The sequence below is a fragment of the Nyctereutes procyonoides genome, unplaced genomic scaffold (genome assembly GCF_905146905.1).
Source record: "Nyctereutes procyonoides isolate TBG_1078 unplaced genomic scaffold, NYPRO_anot_genome, whole genome shotgun sequence".
In the NCBI taxonomy this organism is placed as follows: Eukaryota; Metazoa; Chordata; class Mammalia; order Carnivora; family Canidae; genus Nyctereutes; species Nyctereutes procyonoides.
This window is the reverse complement of record NW_026575135.1, coordinates 71,121,919-71,136,281: the sequence shown is the minus strand read 5'-3', so window position 1 is coordinate 71,136,281 and position 14,363 is coordinate 71,121,919. Positions and strand designations below refer to the sequence as shown.

Genomic DNA, 14,363 nt, shown 5'->3' with positions numbered 1-14,363 from the left:
GTGCATCTGACGGGGCCATAGCACCCGCTGCTTGCCATCAGTGGAAGGGGACAGAGTTACTGCCTTCAGAGGCCCCTTGACAAGGTCACTAAGACCTCATGGTTTGTTACGTTCTGCATCGGGATCCCAGGAGACTGGAAGAGTCTAGGTCCCTCCCCCTAACCCCCAGGAGCTTGCTCATGGGGAGGAAGGACGGTGAAACCTCCATCTCCTCATTCCTTCCATCTGCTTATTGCCTGCAGCGCGGGCAGGGCCTGCCAAGGACGGTGACCTCGTCAAAGGGCAGAAGAACTTCTGGTTTCTGTGTGGCCACTGGGGGACAGGAATAGTGCTAATGAAGTCTGTGCTGGCACATGTGGCCTGGAAGCTAGAGGTAAGTCGGAGAGGCCTGCCTCAAGTCTTCAGAACAAGGCAGGGCACCCCTCCCATCCAGAGTTGGGGCAGACAGAGAGGAAGGGATTCTCCTTTCTTAGCATTCCTGCATCGAGACACCTGTAGTGATTTGTGACACCCGAGGTGACCAGGAAAGGTCCTCCTCTATTTCTGTACCGCACACCCTTGGGAAGATTTTAAGGGGGTCAGAGGGCCCGACATCACCTTGGATTGTCCTCATCCCTCTCCCACAACTCAAGGCTGTTCTAGATCACGATTCCCTTCAGGAACCAGGCCGGTAACAATCGTGAGCCATAAGGAGGTGTAGGACAGTGGGAGTGGCAGGGACCGTGCCAAGCAGGAGAGCACAAACCAGATCTAAAGACTTCAAGCCCAATTCAAAACAAACACGGGTGACGCATGCTCATCTCAGGTTGTGGCTGAGTTGACTCTGCTGTCCTCAGGAGCGCAATCTAGACCAAATATGTATACTTGAGCAAAGAACCATGAGGGATTTCTGCATCTTACTTCTCACCTGAAGGAGATGGAGAGAGGACCAGAGGGAGAGGCAAGTACCAGGGCTAAGGCAGCATTTTTCAGAAGAGGAAGAGGAGAGATCAGAAAGCATGAACATTTGAGGATATAGGAGGTGCCTCCTTTATTATTATAATAATTTTTCTTTTTTGAGCTGAGGACAGGTGATCAGGGAAGTGGGATAAGTCAATGAGTCCCTTACATGAAGGACTTGACAGTACATTACAATGCATGTGTGCCTGATTCTTCCACTCAGCCTTGTGGGATCTCACGGTGGGGATCCAAGGACGAGCTGGTCAAGGGCAGTGATTTGCCTCCCACTCACGGCTGAGGGAAGCCCCAGGAGGCCAGGGGTGATATGGAAAGGAAAGGCTGCCAAGGCTTATTCAGGAGTGTCAGAGAGACAAACCATCTTTCCAAGAAGTATCCTAGAGCTGGTATATCAGAGTATGCACGATAATTTTGTGGGATGTGTCCCTGTCTGGAAAATACCGATTTGCAAAGGAAGAGAGCCATCCCTTCCCAATTCTGCTCTTCTCTTTCTGCTTGCATCAAAGGGAATGTCTCCGCTTCTGTTAATCTGCCTCACACTTTCCCAACACAGCCTCAGCGCCTTTTGCAGGCAGTAGTATCTAGAATTTGACAACATTTTTTTGTTTTCATCTTATTTATTTTTGGCAGTTATCTTTGAATTATGGTAAGATGTTGGCCTTTCCATTTATGGTGGTGATTTAAAGTAACCTTTAAAGACTTAAGTATCGTACAAAGAACGGTGGTGGTAGGAGGAGCATTATGGAAATGATCATAAACCCAGCAGAGAAGCAAGTGAGATAGTAGAACATGGCCCTTGATGTAGGTGAGGCGGTTGGTTGGGTCTTATTCATCTTTTGAGGAGGATGAAAACATGGACGACCACAGGAGGAATGAGTGGCAGAGTGTCATGGGTTTCAAGACAGCAATTAGGTATACCCAACTCTGGGGTACCTAGCTTGCGTACCCTTCAGGATTCAACCCATGCCACTTCTTACAGGAAGTCCTCCTGGATGCCTGGCCCTGGAGTCGTTTCTTTTCCCATATGCTGATCACCATCCACTTTCTTTGGAACCAGATATGTCATCAGAGGTCACAAAATTGGATGCCTGCTGGGAATAGGGGAAAGAAGACCTATTAGAGTCCTGAAGGGCACATGCCCCATTTCATGGTGGATAAGCAGAAATGCAGTCCCAGTGTGGCCACATTTTCCAATTTCTCAAGGAAAATATGAAATTAAATTCTTATGTGAAATTTCACTATTTTTAGCGTTGACAACAAATGTTCCAGCCTAGGGGCTGGATCCTGTCTTGGGCACCCTCAGGTGACACAGAGGGAAGATTCCAGGTGAAGATGGCCTTCAAGCTGCAAAGCTCTCACACCCAGGTCCTGAAGATGACATGTGTCTGATAGACATGTGTCTGAAGATGACAGAACCAGGGATGCAAAATCACAGCTAGAGCAAGTTGTGCAAGTCACGTGTTTCCCCATAAGACTGGGCCTTCCTGGCCAGCAGGGAGGGGCCCGAGTCACCAGACCCTGCTTGACCAAGGCTGACCCTAAAGCCCTGCCCACACAGGTCCGAGGCAGGGCAACTGAGAAAATCCAAAAGGACAGGTATCCACCATCCAAGCAAATGAGGCAGTGGTCTGGGAACACAGAGCACAGATATTCCTACAGACACACGTCTACCAGGGTTTTCTGGGTGGGACCTGGGGAAGGAGAGTCACTGTGCTGGGGGACAGGAGGTAGGAGAGTGAATCCAGGCTGCAGCAGCGGGAAGGCTGTGCTGGAGAGGAAGGATTCCATCTGGGGATGGGCTTTGACAGCCAACTTGCTCCAGGATGTAGAGGGATGCCTTGGATGCTGAGTTGGAAAAGGTGGGTGGAGTGCAGAGGGGCTATTTGAGGCAGGCCTGGGAGTGCAAAGGCCAGGAGGCTCCGGGATGCTGGGCAGGTGAGGGCAGCAGCCTGACTGAGCTCTGGAGGGAGGGGGCCCTCTTCTAGGTGGAGGGGGCTGTATTCAGAGGCTGCCACAGAGGGATGGGGAGACAGCTGGAGGGGACAGGAACTTCCTGGAGAGGACGGAATCTTGCGTCTATGTCTCTGTAAGGGTAAAAGTTGATATTTGGGATATTCCCTGCAGTGCACGCTCGCTCCTATAAAAGCGTCTTCCAGCCTCTGGAGTTTCCATCTCAGGCCTCCCCAACCCGGTCCCGTCCCTGCGCCCTGTCCTGCCCGAGGGCGCCCGGAGAGGGTGAGGCAGCTCTCCGCGCCCCGCGGCGGACGGGTGCGACCCGGGCGCCCCAAGGACTCTCCGGGTGGGGATGCTCCGGCAGGCGCCTTGCCTCCGAGGTTGTGCGCCGCCAGGGCGCGGGGCACGCCCGATCGGGGCCGGAGGCAGGGCTCCCCGCGCCCGGCCGGCGGGGCTGCTCTGCCTCCGCCTCGGGGTGTCTCTGCCTCGCCGCGGCGGCGGCGGCAGCGCGAGGAGGGGGGCGGGCGGGGGCGGCGGCGGCGGCGGCGGCGGCGGCCGCGCCAACAAGCGCCGGGTCACCGCAGGCTGAGGCGCCCGCCGTCCCCGCCCTCCCCGCGCTCGCCTTCTCCTCCCTCCTGCCTCCCTCGCTCGCTCGCTCCTTCCCTCTCCCCGCCTCCCCTCCGCGCCCCGGCCCTCCCCTCCCCTCCCCTCCCCTCCCCTCCCCTCCCCTCCGCGCCTCGCCTCCTCCGCCCCGCGCCCTGCGGTGCTGCAGCTGCGGGCGGCTCCAGCTGCCCCCAGATGTGGGCTGGGCGGCGCGCGGGGAACTTTCGCGCCGGCAGCGAGTGCGGGGCCCCGGCTGCGGTCCGGCTGCCATGGATCCGCCGGCGGGAGCCGCTCGCCGCCTGCTCTGCCCCGCGCTGCTGCTGCTGCTGCTGCTGCTGCTGCCGCCGCCGCCGCCGCCGCTCCTGCTGCCGCCGCCGCCCGCGGACGCCCGGCTCGCCGCCGCCGCCGCCCCCCCGGGTAGGTGCGGCCGGGCCCCCACGCCGCCGACCCCCGCCGCCGGGCCCCGCCCCGCGTGCCCCGCCGCCCCCTCCCCAGGTGGCGTCTAGCCCGACTTGGGCAAACTCCGCGCGCCCCGCCCGGGGCCAAGTTGGCCAACTTCGGGGCCGGGTTGGTCGCGCAGGGGGCGCCTCCGGCCGGGGGCAACCTCGGCGTGTCCGCGGCTCCGGGACGCGGAGCGAGGAGGTGGAGGGCCGGGGAAGCCCCGCGGCAGCGAGCGCAGCGCCGGCCCCTCGGGTCCTGGGGCGCCGGGGCGAGGCGGCGCCGGGGCTCGCGTCCGCGTCCGGGGACGCTCGGGGGGAGCCGGGTGCTGAGCGCGCCGCCTCGGGCCCTCGGGGACTGTGCGGCGCCCCGGAGGGAATCCCCGAGGCCCCGAGGGACCCTGCTCCACCCTTCCCTGCCTGCGGCCGCGCGGGGAGGGGGCCCAGCCTTGGTCCCACCGAGAGCTGGACACGCAGGGCGGGCCGCGCGTGCCCGGGGGAGCCGAGTCCCCGCCGCTCCGGAGGCGAGCGCCGAGGGCGCCCGGGCGGCGGGCCGCGGAGGGGTAGAGCCTCGGCGCACGGGGGAGGGGCCGACCCGCCCTGGTCTCGGAGCAGCCCGCGTGCGGCCGAGGACCGTGGGTTCAAGGGGCGGGGGCGCTCTGACGGGGCCGTCCCCAGGGGAGCCCCAGCCCCGGGCGGGGCAGCGGGCAGAACGCTTGGCTGGCAGGGTCCCAGAGGGGGACCGCCCGGGGGGGCAGGCCCCTTCCCAGTTGGAAGAAGGCCGGGAGGTGCAGGCTAGTTTCTAGGGGTTGCCTGGCAGAGAGCCCTCCCCTTCGCAGCGGCGGTGATGGGCCGGGGAGCGGGGTGCGGGGGGATGCGGGGCTTGGCGGCTGGGCCCCTGGGCGCCGAGGTCCCGGCGGGTCTAACGCCCCTTCCCGTTGCAGGCCGGCCCCTGGGGCGCGGAGCGGAGCGCATCCTGGCGGTGCCGGTGCGCACTGACGCCCAGGGCCGCTTGGTGTCCCACGTGGTGTCGGCGGCGTCGGCCCAGGCGGGAGTACGCGCCCGCGCCCGCAGGGCGGCCCCAGTCCAGACCCCGGGCTTGGGCTTACCTGGAGACCACGAGGAGGACCCCGGCGGCCGCCTCTTCTACAATGTCACGGTCTTCGGCCGAGACCTGCACCTGCGGCTGCGGCCCAACGCCCGCCTCGTGGCGCCTGGCGCCACCGTGGAGTGGCAAAGCGAGTCAGGCGCCACCCGCGTGGAGCCCCTGCTTGGGACGTGCCTCTACGTCGGAGACGTGGCGGGCCTGGCTGAAGCCTCCTCCGTGGCGCTCAGCAACTGCGACGGACTGGTGAGTACTCACTTCGTTGGCTCCTTTCTGCCCACTGCTCTTGCCCCGGGACTTGGAAGCTGGTGACCTGTGACTCCAGGTCCTGCACTGAGGATGACCTTTGCACCCCTGTGTTGTAGGGACCACCAGGCACTGAACCGAGGGGTTGGCAAGAAGGCAAGTTATTTCGGTTGGTCCGAGAGGAGTGATTATGCAGTGGGTCAGGGTCTCCAAAGCTCTGCTCAAATGGCAAGAGGGTGGTCTCCCTTATACCTGCCAGACACAGGTCTTCCTGTTATAACCAGGTGTGTGAACATCTCTGCCAGTGTGTGTGTCTGCACGTGGACACACATCTTGGAATGTGGGTGTGTACTCCGATCCGGGTACTTGTGCACCTTTGCTAATATGTGTACTGTGCATGTGTGCATCTGTAGGTTTCTGCTCCTTTGGGTGTCAGAGTATCTGCGGAGTGTATGTCCATGGGCATTGTAGCATGTGTGATGTGTGTGTGCAGGGGGTGTCAGCCCAGCGAGCAGGCAGTGGTGCTGAAATGCCCAGTTATCCCTCTGCCCCCTGGCTGACCTGGAGCCACTGATTTTTATGCTGTGGTTTCCTGTTGAACTCCAGCTGGTAATTTGAAAAGTCGGTTTTCTCTATTTTGAGCCAAGGGGAGCATTTGGAAATGCAGGCTCTGATGTCCATGGGCAGCCTCTGAAGGACAGGAGAGAGGCTGGGTCCTCCACTGGGACTGCATGGGCCACCCGGTGTGACTGGATCCCTGGAACATTTTCCTGTTTCCAGGGGCCCAGAGGAACCGTGGCTTGGCCTGAGTGGGCCTCAGAGGAAGCCTGGATTTGATGCTCAGGGAGGAGGCTGACATTGGTGGTGCTCTGTCCAGCCGCCCCAGGGCCTGGCACGCGGCAGAAACCACTGCAGTTTTCTATTTTGGATTGGGGGTGCGGTGGTCAGGCTGGCAGTGCTGCCCAGACATCTGAAGCCTCCCACCATGGGTTCTGCTCTAATTGCCGCTCAGGGCACTCCTGTTCCGTGCAAGTGGCCGCTGTCCCAGCCTTGCTGACCCCTGAGCCCCCTGTCCTTAGGCTCGTCCTGCTGCCTGCAGAGCCAGCAATTACACCAGAGCCCCACAACCGCTGGTGTTCTTTTTATGGAGACACAGGAAATGTCACTTGTTGCTTCGGAAAATCACTGCCTTTGGCTGGATTTAGTTAGAACCCAGGCATGCTGCAAACAACTATAAATGTCCTTGGAGGAGTTGGGTTATCCTTGGGAAGCCCTTTTTATGTCCATTGTCTCTGAGGCCATGCTGGGCCTCACAGGTGTGTCTCATTATATGCTGCAGGTGAATTTCCGAAGTAAAAGCCAGTTGGTGCTGGGGACTCCAGGGGTTGGGGGAGTTGACACAGATGCAGTCTGTAGGTGGGCCAGCTCCTGTGTACTAAGAAATTCCTGATGGAGAGCATTTCAGGGAGGCTTTGTCACTGCATCATCCCTTCATCTGTCCTTTGGTGAGTTATTTGTTTAGCCACAAGGTCCCTAATGCCATTTGTCTGCTGTCCTGGTTGGAGGTACAGCTGGCCCTGTGCCCACCTGGGGCTCCAGGCCACTGATGGGCTGAGGGGCACTCTGTCCAAGGCTCTGATGCCATGCTCCTGGGGGCTATTTGAAGAATGAGTTGGCAGTAGGCAAAGGTGCAGGTTGGCAATCTTAGCAGAGGGAAGAAGAACCTGTGCAGAGGTACCAGGTATTCATTGGCCTGGTCAGGACAGGCATGGTGAGATGTCTCAAGTATGGACACACACCTGTGCAACTGCAAGACAGCTGGAAAGCAGACTGGAATTGGAAGAAGGGCTGGGGCTTGTCTGAGGGGCCTTGAATTCTGTCAACGAAATAGGGCCCAGAGACAATGGGGCATTAATATTAGTTCTTTACTCTTACTCCTCTTCCCTTCCCTTCCCTTTTTCTTCCTTCTTTCCTTCCTTTCTTTCATGTTGATGTGTGTGTCTCTTCTCGTTTTATACCAATTAATTCCTTAACCTTTTGGGCCTCTCTGTGCATCACCAATAGGCCTGGGGCTTTGTACATGGTGCAGTCTCGGTTCCCACAGCTATCCTGCAGGGGAGAGATCCTCCTCCCTGGTTTGCAGATGGGGAGATGAGGCTCTAGGAGGTTGAGTGACTTGCCCAAGACCACCTAGCCCATAATGGCAGGAATCTGGCCTGGTTCTCTCCAGCCCCTTGGAGAGAACTGCTCCCAAGTCTGGGGGGTGAAGACACTGAAATGGGCTACCCTTTCAATAGGCCTTATATGGAGAAATGCATCTCACTGTCCCAGCTACCCAGGCCCTTAACTACCATGCCGCACAGGCCTCACCTCTGAAGCTTCTGCTCTTCCTTCATCGACAGAAAAACACACTGAAACAGGTGTGTCAGTCTGTGGTGTCCATGCAAATCCCTGGGGATCGTGTTAAAATGCCGGTCCTTGTTCTACACATGGGAGGGGGGTGTGGGTGGGCTAAAGTGCTGCATTTCTTTCTTTCTTTTTTTTTTCTTTGCAAGATTTTATTTCTTTATTTGAAAGAGAGAGAGGGAGGGAGACAGAGAGAGTGGGAGCATGAGCTGGGGGAGAGGCAGGTGGAGAGAGAGAGGCAGACTTCCCATTGAGCAGGGAGCCTGATGCAAGCTCAATCCCAGGATCCTGGGGTTACGACCTGAGCCGAAGGCAGATGTTTAACTGATTGAGTTACCTGGTCACCACTCTTAGAGAGAGAGAGCATGAGTGGGAAGAAAATGGCAGAGGGGAGAGGGAGAGAGAGAATCTTAAGTAGGCTCCACACACAGTGTGGAGCCAAGAGCAGGGCTTGATCTCACAATGCCGGGATCATGACCTGAGTCAAAATGAAGAATTGGATGCTTAACTGACTGAGTCACCCAGGCACCCCAAGTTCTGCATTTCTTATAAGCTCCCAGGTTAATGCTGCTGGGCCACAGGCCACCCTTTGACAAGCAAGGCTCAACAGCCTCATTTCTGTGAGAGAGAGTTCTACAGATTCCAGCACAGGTTGCTTGTAGCAAATGGGTTTCATCAGACAACTGATGTGGGAAAGGCTGCCGCTTGCCTTCAGCTTGGGAGATTTGGGGGGCCCACTGGGATCTTTGAGAAGTTCTGTAATAAATAAAAGTCTCATACTCTAAGTCCTCCATCATTTCCCACATAGATGGGACCATGGAACCCGTTCTTTGCAGAACATGCCTTCCTGACGAAAAACCCTAGAGCAGGGTCCCGGCAGGCAGTTGGGATCCTATAGCTTACATTTAGAGGCTTAGGGTGGGACATGCCTCTCCTGAGAGCTGCAGGCCTTTCAGGCCTAATGTCCTGCTCCTGGCCTCTTCAGCTCCTTTACTTTCTACTCGGCTGGCCCTGAGTTTGTTTCTCTACTTTAATGGAAGGCAGCAGTAGGGGCACCTGGGTGGCTCAGTAGGTGTCCCACTCTTGGTTTCAGCTCAGATCATTATCTCGAGTCATGGGATTGAGCTCCACATTGGGCTCCATGCTCAGTGTGGTGTCTGCATGGGGTTCTCTCTCTCCCTCTGCCCCTCTGTTTGCTTGTGTGTGTTCTCTAAAAATAAATAAGTAAAATCTTAAAAATAAAGGAAGGCAATGGTAGCTTTGTTTTCTGTGGACAGCAGTGTCCTAATTGAGGGGATTCTCATTTCACTCTGCCAGGATCCTTTCAGCTACAAGTGACAGGCAGCTTAAATTAGTTTAAACAAAAAACGAGAAGTGATTAGTTCACATAATGATAAGTCTTCAGGCACGGCTGAATCCAGGTGCCCCCGCTCGGTCATGAGGACACTTGCCTCTTTCTTCCTATGTGTTGGCTTTGTTCTGCAGTGAGTCCAGAGGCCACAGCAGTGTCTGGCTGACATCTTTTCCTGATTAATTCCAGCTGAGTCCTGGGTCTCACTCTGGCCAGCCTGAGGTTTGGTGCTCCTGTGTGAGAATCAGGTAGGACATGGGTTGCAGAGACCCAGAAACAGAGAGCAGAAGAGTACTGTTCCTTCAGTTGGTATGAGATTGGGATTCTGAGCCTGCCAAGATGTAGATTCTTCTGGAATCAGGTAGAGATACACACTCAAGAAATGCCACGTGAAGACATGCTTCATAAGGCATACTGTGCACTTTATTCCTAGAGAGGCTGGTAAATGTATAGCTTCCAGTTTTTTTTTTTCTACAGCCACTAGACAGAAGTTGTTCATAATATTCACAGGGAAAGGTTAAGGTTTGTCTTTTCATGATGCATTAGAAAATTATGCTTAACAAAGGATTCTTATATGTCACATTGCTATAGTCTTCTAGTACCTTTCAGGCCCCATAATTTCATATTATTCATATGTGCTCATTAAAAAACCAATTAGGAGATGCCTGGGTGGCTCATTCAGTTAAGCATCTGCCTTCCGCTCAGGTCAGGATCCTAGGGTCCTGGGATCAAGCCTGGCATCTGGCTCCCTGCTCAGTGGGTAGTTTGCATCTCTCTTTCCCTCTGCCTTTCCCTCCCACTCATGCACACACACACTCTCTCTCTCTAATAAATAAATAAAATCTTTAAAAAATCCAATGAGAAGCCTATTGGCATAAAGGTAATAATAGTAAGTCATAGTTTGCTTACCTCTACTCTGTGCTATGTGCCAGACTCCCTGCTGAGTGCCTTATGCCTACTTCACCTTGTTCAGTCCTTACAACATCCTATGGCCTATGCCTGATATTATCCCCAGTCTATGGGTGAAAGAACTGAGGCTCCAAATGATGAGAGCTTGCTTCAAACTTTGCAGCCAGTATTTAAATGCATGTCTGCCTGATTCCAAGATCACGCTCACTACATTTATTGTCTTTTTTTTTGCATGCCAACAAAAAGACTCAAAATGAAGAAATGCATTTATTTAAAACATTTCTTAACTTTCCTGTTTTGACTCCCAGAGACCTTCTCAGTCGGGATGTTGTCTCTTTGTGGGAGCTGGGAGCAGGCCTGGTGGCTGAGTGCTTGCTGACACATGGCTGACCTGCTCCAGCCTGAAGTTCCTGGCAGGTTGCCCAAGTCCTCACAGTTGGGTGATGGCAGCAGGGACTCCAGTGGGACCGAAGCACCCTACCCCACCTCTGCCTCCTACCTCAGTGCAGCTCTGGAGACCTCTCTGGCCTGATAGAGCCTGACAGAGCCAGTGGGTAGAAGTCTTCATGGGCTGGGCAGTAGGAAGGGTCTGACTTCTAAGGTCTGGTCCCATCCTGAGATCTGAGGGGGGCCAGTGTACACACTTCCCTGGGGGCTTGATCCTCATTGTATGTCAGAGGTTCAGAGGGCCCCAAGACTGAGGCTCCCCTGCTAGGCTGCCCTCCTGGCCAGGCCCCTACTCTGTCCAGCCTTTTTTTTTTTTTTTTTAAGATTTTATTTGTTTATTTTAGAGAGAGATAGAGAGCTCGAGAGCTCAAGAGAGAGAATCTTAAGCAAACTCTGCACTGAATGCACTGAGTGCAGAGCTGACTCGGGGTTTGATTTCCAGGATCACCCCTTTGATCCCTGTCCATGACCCCCACATCCAGTAGACCACCATCCTAGACATCTCTAGACTTTATCCCAGTTTCCATCTCTCCACCACCCTGACCCCAAGCCCTGTCTCTTGAGCCTATGTTCCTCTGCTGCTGCTCATTGGTGTCTCCCCAGCAACTATTTCTTCACACAGCAGCCATGCTGATTTTTATAAGCCATATATTAAATCACGGCACTCTTTTGCTTAATAAGATCTTTCAATGATTCTAAGTGCCCTTAAAAAAAATCCAAACATTGGGGCACCTGGGTGTCTCAGTGGATGAGCATCTGCCTTTGGCTCAGGGCAAGATCCCGGGGTCCTGGGATCAAGTCCCACACTGGGCTCCCCACAGGCAGCCTGCTTCTCCCTTTGCCTGTGTCTCTGCCTCTCTCTCTCTGTGTCTCTCATGAATCAATCAATAAAATCTTAAAAAAATCCAAACCTGGACAAACATCCAAACCCACTGGCCTGGCATTCAAGGCCACCTATGACCTGGCCCAGTGGCCTCTAGTTTTGTCTGTCACTGTGTCCCCGTCATGCCTGTGCCTCATCACACTATCTTTTAGTTCCTCCAACACAGGATGCCCCCAGCTTACGGCCTTTGAATATGCTGTGCCCTTACCTGGACCACTCTTATCCCTTCATCTTTAGGTCACTCTCTAGGTCTCAGCTAAATGGCATTTCATCCAGGAAGCCATACTAGACATTCACATGCCATGCTGCACCCTCTGCTTCTTGGTAACGTGCCATGGATAACATGTACCCAGCTATGTCTGCAGGGCCCAGCTCTGGCTGGGCAGAGCTCAGTTGGGAGCTGTGAAATGAGAGTTCCCGGGAAGCGGGGACTGGAAGCCTATGTAGGCTTATCCCTGAGGCCCCGCACCTGCCAGTGCTCATCCTGGCCTGTCTTGCCTCATCTGCTCTCTTGCCAATCCCAGAATGCCCACACTCACTGGGGACAGCCCCCTTGGACAATCGCTGAAAGCTGTGCCTCCTTTCCCATAGGAAAGCTCTTGTGCACAGCATGTGGTTTTATAGTTTTCCTGCCCCTGCTTTGGGGTTTATGAAACCTGAGTTCAAAACCCTTGGTCTAAATCAAGCTAAGTAGGGTAAGGAAGACCACCCCACTTCCTAGTCCTATATGGGGAAGATTTGGGTGGAGGGAGGAGATGTTGGTCTGGGCTCTGGCAAGTCATCTTGTGACTCTGGCAAATCCTCCCGTCATTGGCCTCAGTTTGTCCATGTGGGAACTGGGGGCTGAAGTTAACTGTTTTGGGGACCCTTCCAGGGCAACTCCACGTGTCTTAGGGGCCAGACGGGAAGCAGACACAAGTGAGGGGACAGGGCTGGAGAAGGGAGAGGTGGGGACCCCGGCAAGTCCAAGCCCTACATCCCTTGAGAGATTGTTGCCTCCTGGGAGTGTGGGCTCCTTGCTGCTGAGTCTCCCATTTCTCCTTCAGAGAAACTGTGTTTCTGAGTCTGTTGATATGGTTTGGGCAAACAAGTCCAGGTGAAGACCCCCGTTTGGGCCCTGAGGTCCCCTGACAAGAGCCTCCAGAGGCAGGTGTGGAAGTAAGTGTTGGGAGGTGTACTGGCAGCAGGATCATTAGAGGGGCCAGGACTCCTTGCCGGCAGTGGCTGGGGAACTTGCTGAGAACCCAGCCTGTCTTCATCACAACCATCCCAGGCCCCCTTCCAGGTGTCCACAACCTTTTGGGACTGGGAGTGATCCAGTGGAAAAGATGGAGCTTCCTAGGTGTTCTTCCTTGCCTGGGCGGGTTAGGGACATGCATGGACCTGTGGCTGCCCTGATGGAGGCTGACTTGTCAGGGGTTTGAGCTCCAGGTCGCAGAGTAGCAGTCTGTGACCCATTTGCCTTGTGGTGGCCCCCAGGCCTATGCACTGATGCGTAGGTGCATCAGTGGTCCGAAACCCAGACCCATCTGAGGCACCTAGAGTCCTTAAAATCATAGACAGCCAGTCGATGGTTGCCAGGGGCTATGGGGAAGAGGGGAATGGGGGCTATTGTGAATGGTTACAGAGTTTCAGCTTTACAAGAGAAAAAGAGGTCTGGTGACAGATGTGCAACATTTTGAATGCATTTAATAGCATTGAACTACACTAAAAATGGTTAAGATGGTAAGTTTTACATTATGTGTATTTAACCACAGAGAAAAGGACGTCTGAGAAGTCATGGGATTCGGTAGGCAGTTCGGGGATGGAGTGATGCCCTTGGGCGCCATCGTCCTATTTTCCTCCCCTGTGTGACTCTGTTCCTTGGGGGACCAGTGGCTGCGGCCGTCCCCACACCCTCACACTCCCAGAGCTAGCCTGGTAGGAAAGGGAAGCTATTTTTTGGAGGTTCCCGCCAGTCTTGAGCTTCACTCTGATTGGTCGGGATTAGGCACGGGACTTTTCCGTAACCAATTACTGTGGCCCAGGAATGCCAGGCGCTGACTGGCTCTGATCTGGTCCCTTGCTACAGCTGTGGCCCCCCGGTGGGGCGCGGGAGAGCCCGGACCACCCCGGATGGCCCTCACGCTCGTCCCCTGCTTCACGCCTCTGCCGGCTGAGGGCCGTGCTGCCCACGCTGCCCTCAAGGAACGGCGGTCAGAGGATCATTGTCTACACCCGCAACCTCTGCTGCCGCGTGTCCCAGTCCCTGCAGTCGTCCTTGTTATGGCCCTTTTACAGATGAGGAAAGCCACGCTCCGTGTGTTACTGGGACCTGTGGGCTGTCGCGGTGTGGGGTTGCCTCTCTCCGTGGAATCCTCTAGGGAAGGGCAGAGTGGAGCCCAGCTCGGCCCCTCACGAAGGGCCAGCAGAGTCGGTGTCTGATCCCTGAGCCTGAGCCCAGGGAGGCCAGCTCTTCCCGAGTTCTCCCCATCACCTTGCCTTCCCCTACCCTGACTCCACTGCGTGGTCCCGTGTGTTTCTGGCACTGGTTGTGGATGTAATGGTGCCTCCCGTTCACGTGTTGACCAACTTCAGGCTCTTTCTGCCCCATGGCCAGCCCTGGCTACCTGTCCCCTTGTGCCCTCAGCACTTGGTGAGTATGGAGTGATGCCAGGGGTCAGCCCAGAGGTGGGAAAGGCCAGATCATCACCTAGGCCACTGAGGACCATGAGTGCGGAAGCCAGCGTGAGCAGTCCTTGAAGAGCTCATCTGCCCTGAGCCACAGGAACACGCCCCGTGGCCTGGTGTGCCCACTTAGCATCCAGGCTGGCTTTGCTGTGTGCTGGCCTGAGCTGTGACCTGGGCCTCCCCACTCTGGTTGTGGAAATCCATAGGGACAGTGCATGTGGGTCCCTTTCTGGGACCCTGGGTCTGTACTAGCAATCCTTCATTACCCTCACTGCCCTCCCCTGCTTGGGCAGCCTGGGGAACCTATGTGCATGTTTGTGTGCCTATGGTGGGGATGTGGGTGCATGTGCATGCATATCTGTATGAGTGTGATGTGATATGTATCTGCATGTGAAC

The 14,363-nt window shown here is 55.8% G+C and overlaps 1 protein-coding gene across 1 annotated transcript in view; it reads left to right on the top strand.

Moving 5' to 3' along the window:
• The first annotated feature begins 3,636 nt into the window (after positions 1–3,636).
• ADAMTS2 (ADAM metallopeptidase with thrombospondin type 1 motif 2) overlaps positions 3,637–14,363 on the top strand; it is a 219,512-nt gene continuing 208,785 nt past the window's right edge. Inside the window, exons 1-2 of the mRNA XM_055302102.1 lie at positions 3,637–3,930; positions 4,895–5,301. Coding sequence (XP_055158077.1) covers positions 3,783–3,930; positions 4,895–5,301 — 555 coding nt within the window. The 5' untranslated portion in view covers positions 3,637–3,782. The remainder of the gene's footprint in view (positions 3,931–4,894; positions 5,302–14,363) is intronic.